Source organism: Pteropus medius, unplaced genomic scaffold, assembly GCF_902729225.1.
Source record: "Pteropus medius unplaced genomic scaffold, Ma_sr-lr_union100, whole genome shotgun sequence".
In the NCBI taxonomy this organism is placed as follows: domain Eukaryota; kingdom Metazoa; phylum Chordata; class Mammalia; order Chiroptera; family Pteropodidae; genus Pteropus; species Pteropus medius.
This window is the reverse complement of record NW_024352784.1, coordinates 2434222-2453863: the sequence shown is the minus strand read 5'-3', so window position 1 is coordinate 2453863 and position 19642 is coordinate 2434222. Positions and strand designations below refer to the sequence as shown.

The 19642-nt window shown below is 39.6% G+C and overlaps 1 protein-coding gene across 4 annotated transcripts in view; it reads left to right on the top strand.

Annotated features, from left to right (window-relative positions):
- Nucleotides 1–19642, top strand: part of STIM1 (stromal interaction molecule 1) — a 174309-nt gene that overhangs the window by 95306 nt on the left and 59361 nt on the right. For all 4 annotated transcript variants that reach the window (XR_005649666.1, XR_005649665.1, XM_039847911.1 and 1 more), the window contains exon 3: nucleotides 18892–19006. Coding sequence is in view for 2 of the 4 variants with exons in the window: in XM_039847911.1 (XP_039703845.1) it covers nucleotides 18892–19006 (115 nt within the window). In the remaining 2 variants the exon portion in view is untranslated. The remainder of the gene's footprint in view (nucleotides 1–18891; nucleotides 19007–19642) is intronic.

Here is a 19642-nt window from a genome sequence, read left to right as displayed (position 1 = left end):
ATCACCATCTTGTCTCCTGTCTCAGGAACCATTCTGAGAACCTGCCTTTAATCTAGGCAAAGCATAGATTGAATTCAGCTTGGGTCCTCTGGATAAAACAGAGATGACTGATACCATGAATGACATCATTCTTTATGTGAAACCTCCTTAGGCTAAGAAAATGACCTGGCCAAAATTTTCCTTGTAAATGCTTAATTATAGGATGACTGTAGCATTTACCTACCAGGAGTAGCTCATAGTCTGCTTACAGGCTGCAACCCCCACTGAGTCTGAGTTCTGTGGCCTTGCTCATGCATTCAGCCATAACTTGAGAGTTTCTTAGAACAAAGTATTTGGACATTGACTTTTTAAAAGTCTAAAGCATGAGATTTGGAGTCTGACCCGAGTTCACATCCGAGCTTTTCAATGTACTAGCTGTAAGGCCTTGTAATTTGAACCCTCACTTTCTGCCATCTGTAAAGTAGAGATGAAAATAAGGTACTTAGGCTAGTGAGAGAGGCAGATATATAAACTGGCAATGGCAGTAACACATTTTAAAGGCTCTAATGGTGGTGTCCACAGGGGACTGTGGAATTTCAAGAGGAATAAGAGGTAATCTAACATGTGCTGGTGTAGCAGAAGACACATTATCAACTAGCCCTTGGGGAAGGGTACCAGTTGCGAGACAAGCTGGGCTACACATCAGAGGGAGTAGGCATAGTTTGCAATCTGTTCCAATGCCTTAGCCAGGTACAGGATGAAGCAGCAGCTCTCCCAGATGGTACCTCTCATGTTTTTAGGAAAACCCAGATGGTGGTTTGCTTTGACAGACAGGGGAATTCTTTCTTACTATGAAGACTGTTATATTCCTTCCTCCCCATTTTCTTGGTGAGTCTGCTTTGTCTATTCTGGATGACAATCCTGTTGATGATGGATTAGTTGTAATGTTTCTCTCTGTATGTGTCTGTATGTGTATATGTCTCTATATGCCTTTATGTTTGTTTCTTTATATGTGTGTGTACATCATTTTACACTTTTCTTTATTTGTATGTGTCTTTCTGTATTTAGACATGTCTCTGTGTATGACAAGAAATGGAAGGAGGAGAGGAACACTCAGCCAAGGAAGTAGGAGCTGAGAGAAGCCCATAAACCAGGTTGAGGATTAAAGAGAAGGCTTGGAGCAAAAGCTTAGGCTACAGTACAGTATTCAGGACTTAGAGGTAAGAGCAGAGCCAGAAGTGTAATCAGGAATCCAAAATGCTGTTACTCTAGGCAGGATCTGGGCCCTACAAGGTGATAGGCCGAATGCGATGGTCATCTTGCAGCCAAAAATGGTCAAGCTAGCAGAGAGAGAAAAGCCCTGCTTCAGGTATTAAGCTTCTGACTCTTCCTGTCCAACGAAGAATCTGTGGCTTCTTCTCTTTTCCTCTCAGTGCCCAGGGTTGAGGGGGTAAGAGAGAGGTTTCTGGGCACTTTTTTGAAGATTGAGCCATTGCACTTTACCCCACAGAGAACAGTGGTTTTTGCTTTCAAGGACTGACTCTTTTCTATATATTTGTCTTACACAAGTGCTTTCAACATGTCTGATTAATCTCTGTATCCTTGGATCCCAGCACAGGACATGTCACATATTTAACTGCTCAGTAAATGCCGGGTGGGCAAATGAATGAATAAATACTTCTTAATAAAGGCTTCTAGAACGCCTAATGTTTTCACTACTCCCTTCTGCCTTCTTTCGTGGTGCTATGATACTCTAATAGGAGATTTTGTTCTTAAGGACATTTTTTTGGGTATTGCTCATTGACACCTGAGCCTAAATTCTTCCTCTTGAAGTTGATTAGCAGCCAGAAGATTCTTAAAGAGGGGCACAAGTTCGTCTTATTCTCTTATATTCTTTGTTCCTTAGCCTACTACCTCACTGTCCAAAGGTGAGTGGCATTCATAAGGAATACATGGTGAGCCCTCTACTTTTTTACCAAATTTATTAAAGTTGGTGTTTCATTTTGGAAACGGAACCCAGGAGGTTTTCCTGTTGTTGGGCGCTTGGCTTGGTTTGTGTTTCCCAGGGTCTTGGAGAGCCATATATAGGGATGGTAGTATGGGAAACAAAGTTGACTCTTGTTCATGGAGATTGTAAGGGAGAGAGATTTCCTTAGTACTTCAAGCCATAATGGTGAGAAGATTAGGTGCATTTAGTAGAGGGGTCAGCAAACTATGACCCCATTCCTGTTTTTCATATAGTTTGCAAACTAAAAGTGCTCTTATATTTTTAAATAGTTGGGGAGAAAATACAAAGAAGAATTTTGTGACATGTGAAATTTTTATGAAATTCAAATTCCAGTGTCCAGAAATAAAGTTTTATTGGCACCGAGCCACTCTAATTCATTTACATGTTGTTTATTGCTGCTTTCACACGAGAACAGCAGAGTTGAGTGGTTATAACGGAGACTGGATAGACCAAGCCTAAAATATTTACTGTCTGGACCTTTACAGAAAAAATTTGCTTGCTTCCTAATCTAACCTTATGAAAAATTTTAAACAGCTCAATTGAGATATAGTTTACACACCATACAATTTACTGATTTAAAATGTACAATTCAGTAGTTATTAGTATATTTATAGATATGTGCAACCATCACCACAGTCAGTTTTAGAACATTTTTGTCACCTTGAAGAGAAATCCCGTACACATTAGCTGTTGTCTGTCCCCTACCTTCCTATTTCCCCCAGCCTTCAACTGCTAATCTACTTTCTGTCTCTATAGATTTGCCTATTCTGGACATTTCACATAAATGGAATTATATTATATGTGGTCCTTTGTGAATAGTTTATTTCACCTAGCATAATGTTTTCAAGATTCGTCCACGTTGTAGCATATATCAGAACTTTGTTCCTTTTTAAGGAGGAATGATATTCTGTTGTATGGACACATTGCATTTTGTTTATTCACTCGTCAGTTGATAAGCATTTGGTTTGTTTCCACCTGTTGGCTGTTATGAATAATGCTGCTAGAGATGTGTTTTTTGTGTGTACATGTTTTTAGTTGTCTTGGATACATGCCTATGAGTAGAACTGCTGTGTTATATGGTAACTCTATGTTTACCTGTTTGAGAAACTGCCAGAATGCTTTCCAAAGTGGCTGAACCATTTTACATTCATGCCAGCAGTGTATGAGGGTTCCGATTTTTCTATGTCGACACCAACACTTGTGATTATCTGATTTTTTAAAATTATATTTTTTATTTTTCAATTATATTTGGCATACAATATTATATTAGTTTTAGGTGTACAGCATAGTGATTAGGAGATCTGCATAACTCACAAAGTGATCACCCCAGTAAATCTAGTACCCCTCTGCCCCCATACATATTTATTACAATACTATTGACTATATTCCTTGTTATACTTTGTATCTCCACGACTGTTTTGTAACCACCCATTTGCACTTCTTAATCCCTTTGGTCTTTTTCAGCAACCTCCAATCCCCTCCCATCTAGTAACCCTCACACTATTCTCTGTATCTATGAGTTTATTTGTTTTTCTTTTTTTATTGTTGTTGTTATTTATTTTATTCTTTAGATTCTATATGTATGTGAAATCATATGGCATTTGTCTTTCTCTAACCAACTCCACTCAGCACAATGCCCTCTAGGTCCATTATGCAATGTCTTTTTCTGTCACTTTACTTTTAGTCTCTGTATGTCTTTTAATCTGAAGTGAGTCTCTTGTAGGCAGCATATATAACGGTCTTGTTTTCTTATCCATTCAGCTACCCTATCTTTTGATTGCAGCATTTAACTTTTTTCATTTGAAGTACTCGTTGATGGATATGTAGTTATTACTGTTCTTTATTCATATTTTTGATCCATATATTTTCTTCTTCTTAAAGAAGTCCCTCCAACATTTCCTGTAATACTGGCTTGGTGGCAATGAACTCCTTTACATTTTTCTTTTCTGGGAAACTCTTTATCTGTCCTTTGACTTTAAATTATTCTTTGTTGGATAAAGTAATCTTGGTTGTAGGTCCTGGGTTTTCATCACATTAACTGTCCTGCAAAGTTTTTTGGAAATCAGCTGCCGGTCTCATGGGAGCTCCCTTGTAGGTAACTAACTGCTTTTCTCTTGCTGCTTTTAAGATTCTCTCTTTGTATTTAACCTTTGGCATTTTAATTATGATGTGTCTTGGTGTGGACCTCTTTGGGTTCATCTTTTTTGGGACTTTCTGAGCTTCCTGTATATCCACTTCCTTCACCAGGTTAGGAAAGTTTTCTATCATTATTTCTTCAAACAGGTTTTCAACTTCTTGTTCTCTCTCTTCTCCTTCTGGTACTCCGATGATGCGAATGTTGTTATGCTTGATGTTGTTCCCTAGGCTCCTTAAATTATCTTCATTTTTTTAGATTCTTTTTTCTTGTTGCTGTTCTGATGGGTGTCCTTCACTACCCCATCCTCTATTTCTGTGCTTTTGTCCTCTGCTTCATCCACGCTTTTGATTCCCTCTAATATACTCTTCATCTCAGATATTGTATTCTTCATTTCCGACTGGCTTCTTTTTATAATTTCCATCTCCATTTTTTTAAAAAATTTATATTATGGTGACATTGGTTAAAGAAATCTAGTAAGTTTCAGGTGTACATTTCAACAATAAGGCATATATACATACATATATATATTGGATTATGTGTTCACTGCCCATAGTTAGATTTCTTTCTGTCACCACATATTTGACCCCTTTTACTCCATCTACTCCAACTCCAGTTTTATATTTTTTATCCCTTTGTTAAAGTTCTGAGTTCATCTAGTCTTCCCCTAAGTTCACTGAACATCCTTATAACCAGTGTTTTAAACTCTGCATCCGTTAGATTGCTTGGCTCTACTTTGTTTAGATCTTTTTCTGGAGCTCTATTCTGTTCTTTCATGTGGGACATGCATCTTTGTCTCCATTTTAGCTGTCTTTCTGTGTCTCTATGTACTTAGTAAAGCTCCTAGGTCTCCTAGTCTTATTAGCATCACTTTGTGTAGTAGAGTCCTTTGGGGCCCAGTGGCACAGTCCTGAGAGAGGTCCAACTGCAGGTCAAGTTTAGCCCCAGCCTATGCTCCTCTGGGACTACCTGGTAAGAGTCAGCAAGCAATCCACAGATGGCTGCCACCCCTGCTGTGCTTATAGTTGCCTCAGGAAGCCGCTCTAGAAACCGAGGCCATCTGCCACCAGTATGGAGCTTGGAGCTACTCAGCAAGGGACACAGTGCACGCTGAGGACACCATTGGATGTGGCTTCGGTAGGGCTGCAAGTTGGGAAGGGCAGAGTTTCAGGTAATCCTCTGGGCCAGTTTGATGACATCTCAGCTATGGCGGTGCCCGTATATGCAGGCTGAGAGTGGGGAGGGCTCAACAGAGGAACAATGGGTCCGCCAGCAATTCTGCCCAAGAGAAAGCCTCCCCTCCAGCCCTCATCCTAAAATCGAGAACTCAGTGTCCCCCTTGTATGTCCCTCGTGCCCACCCCCGAGCAGCCGCCCCAGCGCTGGAGCTCAGAGAGACTGAGTCCGTTACCGTGAAAGTCCGGTCACAGTACCTTTAAGAGGAATGGCGGCACCTGGCGGCTATAGCTGCCATAGCCTCTGTCTTGCTCAGCCCATGTGGGACGGGGCAGCCTCATATCTCCGCCTGCTCCTACCATTCTGGGGTGATTTCTTATTTCTCTCTTAGTTGTAGGACCTCTGTTCATTTAGACCCTAGGCGACTCTGTTTTCTGTTTGCTCTGTGGTTTCGTCACAACTCTGGCATCGTCACAAGAGGACATGTACAAAGCCTTTACCCTACACCATCTTGCCTGGTGATCTCATCTCTCTTTGATATCTGATTTTTTGATTACAGCCATCTTAGTGGATGTGAAGTAATACCTCATATGGTTTTGATCTGCATTTTCCTGGTGGCTAACTTCTTTTTGTGTGTTTATTGACCATTTTTATCTTTTGGTTGGAGAAATGTTATACATATCTTTCCCCATTTTTAATTTGCTATTTTTCTTTTTACTATTGAGTTGTTAAAGTTCTTTATATATTTTAGATATAAGTCCTTTATCAGATATATCATTTGCAAATATTTTCTCTCATTTCATAAGTTGACTTTTCACTTTCTTGTTCGTGTCATTCGAAGCACAAAAGTTTTCAATTTTAATGAAGTTCAGTTTTATCTCTTTTTTTGTTATTTTTGCTGCTCATGCTTTTGATGTCATATCTAGACTCTTGTCAAATCCAAGATTATGATGATTTACCCTTGTGTTTTTTTCTAAGAATTTTAAAGGCATATGAAATTTAACATTCCCCAAAATGAGTTCTAAATATCACCTCATCCGAAACCTGCCTTACACACAGCCTTCTCCATCTCAGTTGAAGGCAATTGCATTGTTTCAGTTGCCTGGGCCTAAAAACTCTTTGAATCATCCACAGTTCCTCTCACACCTATTGGTAAATCTGGTGGGTTCTATCTTCAAACTCTGTCCGCAGTCTAATAATTTCTCACCACTACTCCACTGCAGGCACTGAGGCTCAATAGCCTCCTAATGAATCGCCATGTTTACAGTCTATTCTTTATGTAGCAGCCAGAGAGCTTTTTTTTTTAAAGTAATTATCAGATCATTTCACTTCTCTCTAAAAGCCCTTTAATAGCTCCATTTTTTATTTAGTGTGAAAGCCAAAGTTACTATAAGAGTCAGCAAGGCCCTATGCGACCTGGCCCCCAGTTATCATTATGCTTTTCTTTCCTTCATCTGTCTATCTTGGTCACTCACTCCAACCACACTCATGGCTGTTCCTCAGACACCCTTGTTGTTCTGTCTTGGACCCTTGGTTCTAGCTCCTACTTCTGCCTGGAATATTCCCCATTCCCCCTTCCCCAGAGAGCCACTTTGATAACTCCATCATATTCCTAAATGCTTTGCTTTTTTCATACTTCACCTTATCAGTGAGACCTTTCCCAGATTACCCTATTTAATAATGAAATCTGCAACTTTACCTCATTCCTGGCATCCAGAACCTTATTTATTTTTGTTTGAACACATCATTTATTTTTGTTTGTTTATTTTTTTTTTTCCAAGGACTTATCACCTTCTGGATTCTATCATTTGTCTAGAATATAAGGTCTATAAAGGCAAAGGATCTGTTTTGTTCACTGCTAAATCCCTGGTATCTAGAATAGTACCTGGCTCATTGTTGGTACTCAGTAAATATTGTTGAGTGATGATTAAATCTATTTTAAAAGGAACAGACTTATTTTTTCATGTAAATTAAAATTACTGTCTGGGGTCACTTACTAGCTTTAAGAACTTCCTTTAGTATTTTTTTTTTAAGTTGTGTCAGCTAGCAATGAATTTTCTCAGTGTTTGTTTATTTGGAAGTGGCTGTTTGCCTTCATTTTATCTATCTATCTATCTATCTATCTATCTATCTATCTATCTATCTATCTATCTATTATTTATTTTTTGCCTTCACTTTAAAAAGATAGTTTTTCTGATGTAAGATTCTGGTTGACACTTTTTTCTCTCAGCACTTTAAACATGTCACGCCATTGCTTTCTGGCATTTCTTGTTTTTGATGAGAAGTTGGCTGTTAATTTTTAAGTTAGCTTCCCTTGTATGTAAAAAATCATTTTTATCTTGCTGATTTCAAGATTTTCTCCTTGCCTTTGGCTTTTAGTATTTTACTATGACATGTCTGTTTGCAGATCTCTTTGTATTTATCCAACTTTGAGTTTGTTGAGCTTTCTAGATGGATAAGTTAATGTTTTTTAGTAAACTTGGGAATTTTTCAGCCATTATTTCTTTGAATGAATTTTTTTTTCTGCTCCTTTTTTTTTTTACCCTCTCCTTTCAATACTCTCATTATGCATGTATAGATGAACTTAATGGTGTCCCACATTTATCCGAGACTGTTCATATTTCTTCATTCTTTTTTCCCTCTGCTTTTTGGATTGTGTATCTCTATTGATCTCTCTTAAAGTTTGTCAAGACTCTTTTGCTGGTTCAGATCTACTGTTGTACTCCTCTTCTGAAATTTTCATTTTATTTATTGTACTTTTTAACTCCACAACATTCATTTGGTTCTTTTTTATAATTTATATCTATTGATATTTTTTATTTGATGTGACATTATCATCCCACACTACTTTTTTTTTTTTTTAAATCATGGTTTCCTTTAGTCTTTGAACATATTTATAGTGGCTACTTTTAAGTTTTTTTCCTGTTAAATCTGAAATTTGGTTGCTCTCACAGTTTCTGTTGCTTGCTTTTTTTCTGGAGTGGGAAGGTCATACTTTTAATTTGCATGTTTCATACTTTTTTTGTTGTTGGAAACTGGACATATTAGATAATATATTGTAGCAACTCTGGGTACTGGTCCAACCCCTCTGGGGCTTGCTATGATTTGCTTGTTTATTTGTTTGGTGACTGGCTGGGTTATTTTAGTGGTCTTCCCCACCACCCCACACAGTGTAAAGCCTCTGATGTTACTCCTCAGAGGGTGCTGCCTTAGATATGTCCACAGTCACATTTGGATGACAATGGTTTTGGCAGAGCTTTCTTTGACTGTCTCTTTCCAGGACCACACCTGGCTGTTAAGCTTTGTTAGTTGCTATCTGATTACTCTATCGTTTTTCATCAATGCCCTGGGGCATTTTCTCCAGACGGATCCAGTCATATTAGAGCTCCTTTGAAAGTATAGTTAATAAGAACAGTATTTGAGATTTGTTCTTACCCTAGAAGGGCTCCTCCCAGCTGTATCTTTCTCTTCTTCTCACCAGAAAAATTTCCAGCCTACAGTTTAGCCTGTACCTCCAATGAATCCACCAATCTTCTCCCAAATCCTTTCACCACAACTTTCACTGTTTTTGAGAGCACCTTTAGCCTTGAACTTCTTCATAACTCTGTTTCAAATAAAACCATTTCCTTTGGGAAGAGATTCAAAGCTCCCTGTTTTAAGTCTGCTTCTCCCCCAGGTAAGATCTCTGAGCCATAGTTCTGGTGCTGAAGGTGGAGACAGTGATGTGCTTCTCTTTGAGTGAAGCTTCAGGAGCTGAGCACTCTGAGGAGGTGGCAGTAGCCTCAGGTCTCCTTGGCTTGCTTCTCCCAGAGTATAATTGCTGTTTTACCAGCCAGGGCAGTGGCATCAGGGCCCCAGTATTTTCAGTGGTGCTGCATCCAAGGTGAAGCCCCTGTTCCATAAATGGAGAATAAGTGGAAGAAGGGAGGCTCACTTCCTGGTCGGACTCATCTAGAACTTAGCCTTAACACAGGTTAAGTGGAGGCAGGATGAGAAATGCCGATGTTCTGTCCCTTTCTGGCATTTGGCCTTCTATCTGGGAGCTTGGGGTAGAGGGAGCACTGTGTTCTTGACTGCACCCATCCCGTGTAGAGGTTCTGTCTTACTGATTTGGAAGAGAGAGGTAAAGAGAAAGCAAGTGTTAGTTCAAATGCTACAGACTCTCATTGTTCTTACTGAATTTTAGTAGATCTTCTTGAGCTGATGTCTCTTCATTTGTTGTGTGCCCTTAGGACCATTTCCATAGACTTTACATGGTTGCTTTTAAAAAATAAGTTCCCCTAGTTTCACTGGAGAATGGGTCCATGGATCTTCTCACACTGTCAAGCCAGAAGTCCACTCCAACTCATCATTTAAAAAAAGTGTTCTTACCCGTAATGCATTCTGTCTATGCTGTGTATTCATCCTTTGTAAATGTGGCAGTATTGACCTCAATTAAGATAACCTTTTCACTCTCTGGAAATATTTTAAAATTAGCAATCAGTTTCTATCCTTCTTTTATAAGACAGAGATTCCTCAGCCATTTGTCCTTGGCTAGCTTGGATACTTTGGTTTTGATAGTTTGCAAGATTGGAGAGGTCAGAGTTTCTGAGTCTTTGCCATCTGACCAGGTACCTAGCAAGCTGCAACCTTAGATGGATCTAAGGATCTAGGATCTGACCTGTGTCATGTGCCCAATGTAATAGTTTGAGGACATCAAGGATGATTCTATGACAAGGACTGAGCTTTATCATCAGCCTCAGAGGGATTCTCTGTACCTGCATATGTGCTGGGTGCTGGATATATAGGAATAAAAGGAAAGATGAAGTTCCTGCCTTGGAAGAAGTTCCTTTAGTGCTGGAAGCAGCCATGTGAGCAGATAAGGATACTACAGTCTGAGAAGTGAATGCTGTTGATCGAGGCACAGAAGAGGAAGGTCTAAGTTAATTTATGTACGGATTTGCTGGCATGTAATCTGGGTCTGAAGAGATGACTAACAGTGGTCAAGAGAAGAAGGAGACTGTTTTAGGTGAGAGAGTAACATGTGCAAAGACATTAGGTGAAGAGCCTGGTACTTTGAGGGAATTTCAAGTAATTATTATTAGTGAGAATGAGAGAAAGTGGCAGTTAATGTGGCAAAGAAGGCAGATAGGGGCCAGCCCATAGAGTTACTTGTGTAAGGTTGTAAAATTTCAATTTTAAATGGAGTTAAAGCTTTCAAAGTAAGAATCATAGAGTAGAATACAAAGGACCTTAGAGGTCAGTAGTGCCTTGTCTTAATTGTCTGTATTTCCGATCTCTTAGTACATGGCCTTTATATAGCAAACACTTAGGAAATATCTATCTTTTACCTCTTCTGTGGGCTCCTTTACATATGAGAGATCAGCATCACTGTAATTAGTGGGTTCCAGGATTATACATTCTTAATATCTTTATATTTCTCTCATATTAAATATAATTGATATTTAGGAAAACTTAACTTAGGAGAGTGTATGTTGTACCAGGGACTATTCTAAGTTCTTTTTGTGAATTAACTCACAATACCCTTGACATGAGGGCATTATGAAGTGTTTACTTCACACTATTATCTTCATTTTACAAATTAATGTGCATGATACACTGAAAATAAGTGGTAGAACCAGAATTCAAACTCAGGCAGCCTAGCCCTAGAATCAAACTGTAAACCATCATGCTATACTGAATCTGATCCAGTGTAACCTCTGGCCCCTTACTGAATATCTTTGTTTTAGATTGGCCGACAATTTGGGGACCTTTTTCTTCTGTATAGTAGCAGAATATGCACTGACTAGTTGTTAAAAGCTAAGAACTCTGTTGGATGTTATAGGCCAAACTCAAGTGAGGGACATTCATTCAGTTATTTAATCACCACTTATCCTACTCTGTGCCAGGCCCTTGGAGGTGAGCTTATGGAGCCAAATTAATCATTCATTTGGATGTTCCAAAGAAAGTGCATTATGCTGGATAAAAAGATAAATGAGAAATAAAATACAGTTTGTATATTTGTATTTGAGTTGCTTAAGGAGAGTAAGAGGGGTAATTAAATAGTAATTATAGTATAATGGGATAAGTATTGTCATAGATGTATACCCTGAGAACAGAGAGAACAAATAGGATAGTGCAGTTCACTTGCCTGGAGAGGTCTGGAAAACTTCACAGAGGCAGTGACTTTTTCTTTAGCAGATAAAGAGAGGGAGAAAACATTTTAAATGGAGCACTCTGTATATAAAGGTTTAGAGGTATGAAGTAGCTTGATGTGTCTAGAGCAAACTTTGGCAAACTTTTTCTATAATGGGCCAGGTAGTTAATAGTTTAGGCTCCGTTGGCCATAAAGCCTGTCATAACAACTCAACTCCTTATTTGTAGTATGAAAGCAGCTATAGACAGTACATAAATGACTGTTGTTATGTTCCATAAAACTTTATTACAAAAATAAGCAGCAAGCTGGATTTGACCCATGGCCATCGTTTCCTGACCCCTGGTCTGGAGTATAGATATCTGGTAGGAAGGGAGAGTGGCCAGAAAGCTGACTGGGAAGTTAGTTTATAGGCCAGATTGTAAAAGGCCTTGATTATAAGAATAAGAGGCTAAGACTTTATCCTGTAGGTAATAGGAGCCATGAGATTTTAGGTAGGTATGTTGGTATAATTAGATTTGTACTTTACAAAGGTTATTCTGGTGATGGACTAACAGAAGTGAGACTAGGTGTACTAAGGTGAGTGTGAAATGACTGCCCTCTCCCTGCCCTTGAGCGATCGCTTCTGATACCACTGAAGACAGATACTTCACTCTGAGACATCTACGTCCCAGCACTCTCTATAAATGTCATTCAGAGCTGTCGTAGCTAAAATGTGGGTCCTTCCTAGACGTTCAAGAGGTGAACAAGAGTTGGGAAGCTTCTCAGATCTGGGGCATAAGTCTCTGGGTTCTAAATATTGTGTGTGTCGGGGAAGTGGGACTGGAGGCGGTGTGGTTTGGTGAGGGAGAGGTGGAAGGTGAGCAGTGGGGAACAAGGTTGGAAAGGGGAGGGAGGAGTAATTGTTTCCAAGGAAGAACCCAAGAGAACTGCCCAAATCCCTGCACCCAAAGATGTGCTGCTCCTTTTCTGGCTTTCCATCAGTGAATTCTAGAGAGATGTCTCCCTTCCTCTCTGCTCTCACTCACACTCCTCACTACTGCTTAACACTTGGGATGGGGTTGCATGCTTTGTGCCACTGCCAGGAAGATCACTTTTCTGAGCTCATAGAGCTAAATATACCTAGTGACAGCTGGTAGCTTGGCTCTTCAGAGAGCTATTAAGTTGTAGCTCTAGCCAATGCTGCATTCCCCATGGTAAGGCATAACTTTTAGGGAGCCTTCTTAGACTTCCCTGAGAGAAGAGCTGCTTGTTCTGAGTCTGAAATAGTAAGCCCTGTGGAACCAAAAGTTGCCTCTTTGGTTTTTTTTTTCTTTCTTTCTTTTTGTTGCTTTTATACTTGGTCTTAAATCAGAGTTTAGCTATTAGCTGGATGTAGAACAGTGTTCAGAGTAATATGGTGGTAATGCCTACCTCAAGTATATTGAACATCAGAGTTTTAGTTCAACACTGCATTCTTGTATGACATGTATATGGCTGGGCAACTGGGACCTTCTATCAGAGAGTGTATTTTTTTTTAGGGGAGGTAGACACATAATGAGACTGATAAGGGTATATACACAGGGACTGTGAAAACACAGAAGAGTCACTTTTGATCAAGAAGCTTTTTTCTTACTTTCATATCCTTATCTCACTCTCCTCCCAATAATAACCACAACTAACATTTAAAGTTGTACTTTAAAACTTACAAACTGCTTTTGTGTACATGAGGAGTCACAAGCTCGGTGCCTCTGAGGGGCCAGGGGTATCATAACTGAGTATAAATGCACATACATGTATCTGTGAGTTGCGGGGAGGAAAGCTGAGGCCAACTAGGGAGCACATACATGCCTCTTCAGCAGCGGGCAGCTGCTGCTCAGCTCTGGCAGATTGTTGCCAGGTATGTGAGCCCAGGAAGAGTGGTACCAGGTGATGGGGTCTTGAGGCCCTCATTATTTCCCGCAGCACCAACTCCCTTGCCTCCAAGCTGCCCCAAAGTACAAATATATAAAATACTCTTTAATATGGACAATCGATTTTTTCTTAATTTTAAGTAAAATGTGAATAAAAACGTGTTCATAAAAATGTTGCGTTTTAAAATTAATTTGTATTAAACGATCTACATAAAAACAATGTTTGCTGTGCAAACACAATTTCACGACAACTCCCTTTGCCACCATCCTCCCTTCTAATCAAATCGTGGCACTTAAGTCTCTATGTAAAATTCTAAAGTTGTCACTGGAGCTCATCTAGATCTTTTTGATTTTTTTTTTTTTTTTAAGATGGCTCGAAAAGCTGGACTTTTTTTTGGTAAAGTTTTTGGTTTGTAAACATAACTTCATTTATAAAATGCTCTACTGGCCATTAAAAGACATATGCAAAGGCAGTTTATGACTTCTGCAAACAGGTCTCAGTTAACCCTCATCACACTCAAATGAAAGGGATAATTAGCCCTTATTTTGAGGGGAAAATAGGGTCAGAGAGGCTAAGGAGCTTTGTTACCGGAGAGTGGGGCTTTTCTCTTGGAGCATTGTCCAGGTTTTTGATGTCTCGAACAAAGAATTGGGCAAGACACCGAAATACAGCAGAAAGGAAAAGCTTTATTAGAAGGGAAAGTACACTTCTAGACATGGAAGTGGACCTGAGCAAGAGATGCGTGGCTCAAAAGGCCTGGAAACAAAGCCTTTGGGGTTTTTATCTCTATTTGCTATTACCTTTGGGGTTTTTATTTCTATTTCTTAGAGGGGTGGGCTTCCTTGTTTGACAACTAAGATTGACAGGACTCAGTGATTCATCATTTTGCTTTCTGTGCATGTTTGTTCCAGAATTCAGTCTGTTATAATGATCTTAATGAACTGGGTATATGCATCATATTATAATGATGGTATAATAAGACTCAGGTGAGTTGAAGGTCACCGGGGTCTTCATTGCGCAGGTGTGAGTGACTGCTTTAAACTAGTACTTAATTCTCTGCTCACTTGTTTCTTTCTATTTGTTACTTTAAGCCTAAAAATGCCTTCTGGCTTGCTTAATTGTGGGCGGATTAGGGTGGACCCCTTCTATGATAGGATGACCTCAGTGTCTTTGCAGGCAGACCCAAAACCCCCTAACTTTCTGGCTTCTTTTCTAAGAGCCATGAACTCCCTTATTATTAGTATGGATGTTGAGGGTCGAGAGGTCTCCTTCTGTATCTGCTTTCTGCTGAGAAGGGTCGTCGTCCCTGCTTATTGGGATTCTATGGAGCTTTTCCCCTTTCTGCCTTAGTTAGGGTGAAGTCTTGGGTTTCCTGCTGAAGTACTGCCTTAGTCCCTTATCAACAGCCAGAGGATCTGAGTCACCAGTTTCGGGGCAATTATCGGGATCTGAGGGAGAGGGCCTTTTTCCTAAAGAAAAGAGAGGAGAAAACTAGGTTTACTAAAAAGATTAAGAACTCTACAAGAGATATCCCATTTCATTTACTGCTAAAAGATTACGAATTTTACAAGCGATGACCTGTATCAGCTTGCTCAAAAGTCACACAGGAAGTAAGGGGTCTGTTCTATAGGTCTGAATTCTTTATTTTTATAATACATAGCTTTTCTTACTCTTAAGGCCTGACTGTTGCAGCGTTACTTTTTTGTTCTCTAAAGAGGTTCCACTCAGCCTCAGGCCTTTCCTTCATGTAGTTTCTGTCAGCCCACATTCCGCATTTGGCACCATCTTCTTGCTGCCCTTGTTTTCTGACCCTACACTCCTTTGCTTGTTTTGAGGCACCAGTGGAGCTTATATGCGAACCTCTATGCAGATCCTCTGTGTATTTTCTTCCCATGAGCCTCTCTGCTCTCCATATACCTCAGTGTTCAGACTTGGCAATAAAAAGCAGTCTACTTCTTGTTGGTTCCCTATAAGCAGCTGATATGTCTCACATGTATCCCAGAGTTAGTTGGTAATGGCAGAAAATACCCTTCCTTGGAGATTTTGGTGTTACTGCTCCTAAGGCCTGCGTATAGGATATGTTTCCTAGTTTTAGATTAAGAGGGTCTGGGTTGGAGCCTAGGAGGACCAAAGTAGGGTATACATTAAAAAACCTGATGAATCAAAACTAGGAAATTATAAGGATTACAGATTTGATCTCTTTAAAATATATCCCGAACCTCACAACTCCTCATTATTCCCACAGTACTGCCTTGTTTCAAACCACCATTAGCTCATACCTAGATTATTGCAATAGCCACCTGACTGGTTTTCCTGCATCTGCCCTTGCTTTTCTATAGTCTGCTTCTCCACACAATATTCAGAGAAATCCTTTTAAAAATGTAAATTGATCATGTTGCACCTTTATTCAAATTCCTCCAACAGCTTCCATCTCAGAGTAAAAGTCAAAGTCCTTATATTGGCCTACAGAGCCCTTTGTGATCTGGACACCTGTTGCTTTCCTGAGTTCCTCTCCTACGAGTTCCTCTCCTACTATTCACCACCTATTCTCATTTCTCTTCGGGCCACACAGGCCTCCTAGCTATTCTTTGAACAAACCAAGTCTGTTCTTGCCTCTGGGTCTTTGCATTTACCATCTCCATTGTAGGGATACTCTTCTTTCAGTTATTCTCTTGCCTTTCTTCAGTTATTTGCTTAAAAGCCACATTCTTAATGAGACCTTCCTTGACTTCTGTAATTAAAATGGCAAACCACTAATAATGCTACTCTTGGCATTCCCTATTCTTTTTTCCTGCTTTAAAGAAATTATTGTCTCTTTTACCCAAAAAGGATGTTAGCATTACTGGTTCAAAGTCTGTGTGCCCAAAGCTTTGAAAGACTAAAACTTAAAACTTCAGAGTTTGGAGTAAGGAAAGGTTTATTGATCTGAGCCAATAGAGAAAATGGGAATTCTAACTCTCCCTGGTGTGTGAGGTCTAGTGATCTCATCACTTAGAGCTCCAATGAGAGCAAGCAGACTCTCAATAAAACTAATAAAATTGTTTTATATTCACTCTGAAAAATAAGCAGCTGAAATTCAGAAGCAATATTCTGAATTAGAAGAGCCATGGGAAGAAGGGGTCCAAACATTAGAAAAAAACTTTTTAAAGTATAAAATACAGAGTATAATAAAACAGTCAAGTATTAGCACAAAAATAGAAATATGGTTTAGTACACAAGAATAGAGACCCTAGAAATATACCCCATTACATGTAAGGACTTAATTTATTATTAAATCATGTTTTCCAAGAAGGAATGAAAGACAGATAATTTAATGAATGGGGTTGAGATAACTGGATGGCAACTTGGCAAGAAAATGTTAAGATCCACAACTTATAACATAAAATAAATTGAATGTTAGTTGGCCTAAAAGGCTGACTATTGAAAAATCAAAAAATACTTAGTTTACTTTCTAAGAGTTAAAAATCTCCTGGCTTTGGGCTCTTCATCACCTGCTTAATCCTTGTTAAAAAGTAGATTCTCTCAACAATTTCAGATGAGAGACTGGGGTACTGGAGAATCTATCAGAGGGTCTTGAATTTAGTTGTGGCCAGAGGGCGAAAAGAGCTGTTAAACATTTTTATGTGAGCACCACTTTTACAGCCTCATCTAACCAGAGGTCTTGACTTCAGTACACCATTCTAGCCTTTGTGGGAGTGTAGCTAGACCATACCTATACTCCAGGTACTAGAATGTATTAGAGCTGCATTCAAATATGTAGCCATTAGCTACATGTGGCCATTTAAATCTAAATTAATTTTTAAAAAATTTTATTCTTTAGTCACACAAGCCACTGAGTGCTCAATAGCCATATGTACCTAGTGGCAACTGTTTGGGCAGGACAGATGTCGAACGTGTCCATCATTACAGAAAGCTGTATTGGACAGTGCTATGTTATAGTTGTGGTCATTGTCAAGTTCCTTGTGCTCAGCAGCCTATGCTCTGACTAGGTTGAGAATGTTCCAGTGTGGACTCTCTTCAAACTTCTCTCCTGGATCATTAAGTCCAGATGTCTTAATGTCTGCAAACCCAAGGGAGGCAAGTACTCTTTGATTATGGGTCTAGGGAATCTGGGACCATAATGTCAGTCATTTATTCATTTTGTCAACAACATCTACTGACATTACTCTGGATGTGACCTTTTTTCCTGGACCCTGAGATAAGGCAAGATGGATAGGAGGACATTTCCTGAAAATTCTACTAAAATGTGCTCTGGTGAGAGTAGTGACCAGAATTGCATATTCCTTTGATGTTTGAGGCTCTATGGAAAGCAGCCAATGATCAGGGTTCAATCCTGTACTAATGAGGTTAAGAATCAGGCTGATTGAATATCTGTGAAGTTAATTACTAGTTAAATTTCTAAAAGCTTTGATTTCTTTTGTTTTTCTTCTTTCTTGTAAGAGTATATTATGAAAGAAATCCAGATAATTAAAGGACAGAATATGTGGTACAGGGGAAAAATTTAGACTACGCAGTCAGGTATCTTGGATTGGAATACTACCTCTATCACTTATCAGCTGCAACCTTGAGCAAGCATTTCAGTTATCTAGTGCTGTATAATAAACTTCCCCAAAACTTAGTGGCCTAAAACAGCAACCTGGGTATGGCTCAGCAGGGACAGCTCATCAGGTGAAGTGACTCAAAAGCTGGGAGCTAGAATCGCCTGAAGTCTCAGTCACTCACATGTCTGACTCCTGGGCTGGAAGTCTCACAGCTGGGGCTGCTCAGACATCTCTTTCCATCTCTCTATAGTCTTTCCACATGATCTCTCCAGCATGGTGACTTCAGCGTAGCCAGGCTTCTTATAAGGTGGCTCAGGACTTCCAAAGCATGTGTCACAAAGGGGAGAGAGCCAGGTAGACTCCATATTGCCTTTTCTAACCTACCTTTGGAAGTCACTCAACATCACTGCTGCTGCATTCTGTTGGAAGATGAGTCACTAACATCAGACCATATTCAAGGGGAGGGGAATTTACCTTTTGTGAGGGGATTGTCAAAGAATCGTGGACATATATTAAAGCCATCACAGCAAATAATTTAACCTTTCTAAATAAAACTAATGTGATTTAGGGCCAGTTGCTTTATCTTTTGAGAATATTACTGTTCTCATTTGTAACATTAGTGTGACAATTCATTGGTTGTGAGTATTAGATGAGAAAATGTTGTAGAGGTTCTTGGAATATTGTTTAGTGTATAAATAAGTGCTCAAAAATTGTTAATTCTTCCTCTCCTTTCTTCTTCTTGCTTAATGAATTCTAGTTAACTATCATTTATTATCTTTCCATAATTAAAAAATGAGGAAGGAATTTCTTACTCATATTTATTTATTTATTCAAGTGAAACATAACAAAGAAGAAAAGGCTGTCTTGTTGGAAACCAGGACATAGGCGCATGGAAGGATACATGAGTGGTGTGATACTCTTGTGCATTAGGTGGATGGGTGTCCTGTGGATAGCTAGGCGACCCACGTGGAGATCTTAATCACTGGTTTCTGGGTATCTCTTGTGACTTGTGCGCTTTTCCCTTGCAGTTCCTGAGGGAAGACCTCAATTACCATGACCCAACGGTGAAACACAGCACCTTCCATGGTGAGGATAAGCTCATCAGTGTGGAGGACCTATGGAAGGCATGGAAATCTTCAGAAGGTAATAGGCAGCCTGGTTGTCAATCCTAGCTGCTGGCAGGTTTAGAGAAGAGAGAGGATGGGCAGCAACTTGGCCTTGAAAGGACATGAATATAAAATGCTTAGTAAAGAGCGAATTATCAAAATGGTTCTACATACGGTCATTGAATAAGAATGAATATAATCACTGTGCTGGGAACGGGGGAAGGTGCTCCAGAGTTGAGGTTGCTCTTCACTAGAATTGTAATTGAATTCCATCCTATCCCTACCTCTCTCCTCACTAGCTTTCCCCTATCCCCAAGTTTCTGCTGCTTCAGAGATAGGGAGCTTGCTGGCCTTTTGAGACAGCCCCTTTTTTGGTCCAAGCTCTGCTGAGTCCTAGATGATTTAAAGATTGGATGGAAGTAAGGTGATTGCCCCCCTGAGTTTTTTCTTTTCTAGGTTAAATAGTTCTAGTTCTTTGAAGAAAACATGTTTTCTCAGCCTCCTTCTCATCTTGGTTTCCTGCCTGTAAACACTTTTGTTAATCTCTTTCTTAGGTAATGGCTCCTAGTGTTGGACACAGACCACCCAGGTGTGGTTTGATCAGCACAGAATTGAGAAGGACTATTAGCTTCTCAGTTCTGGACCTGTGCAGCCTGAGTAGACATTGGGGCCT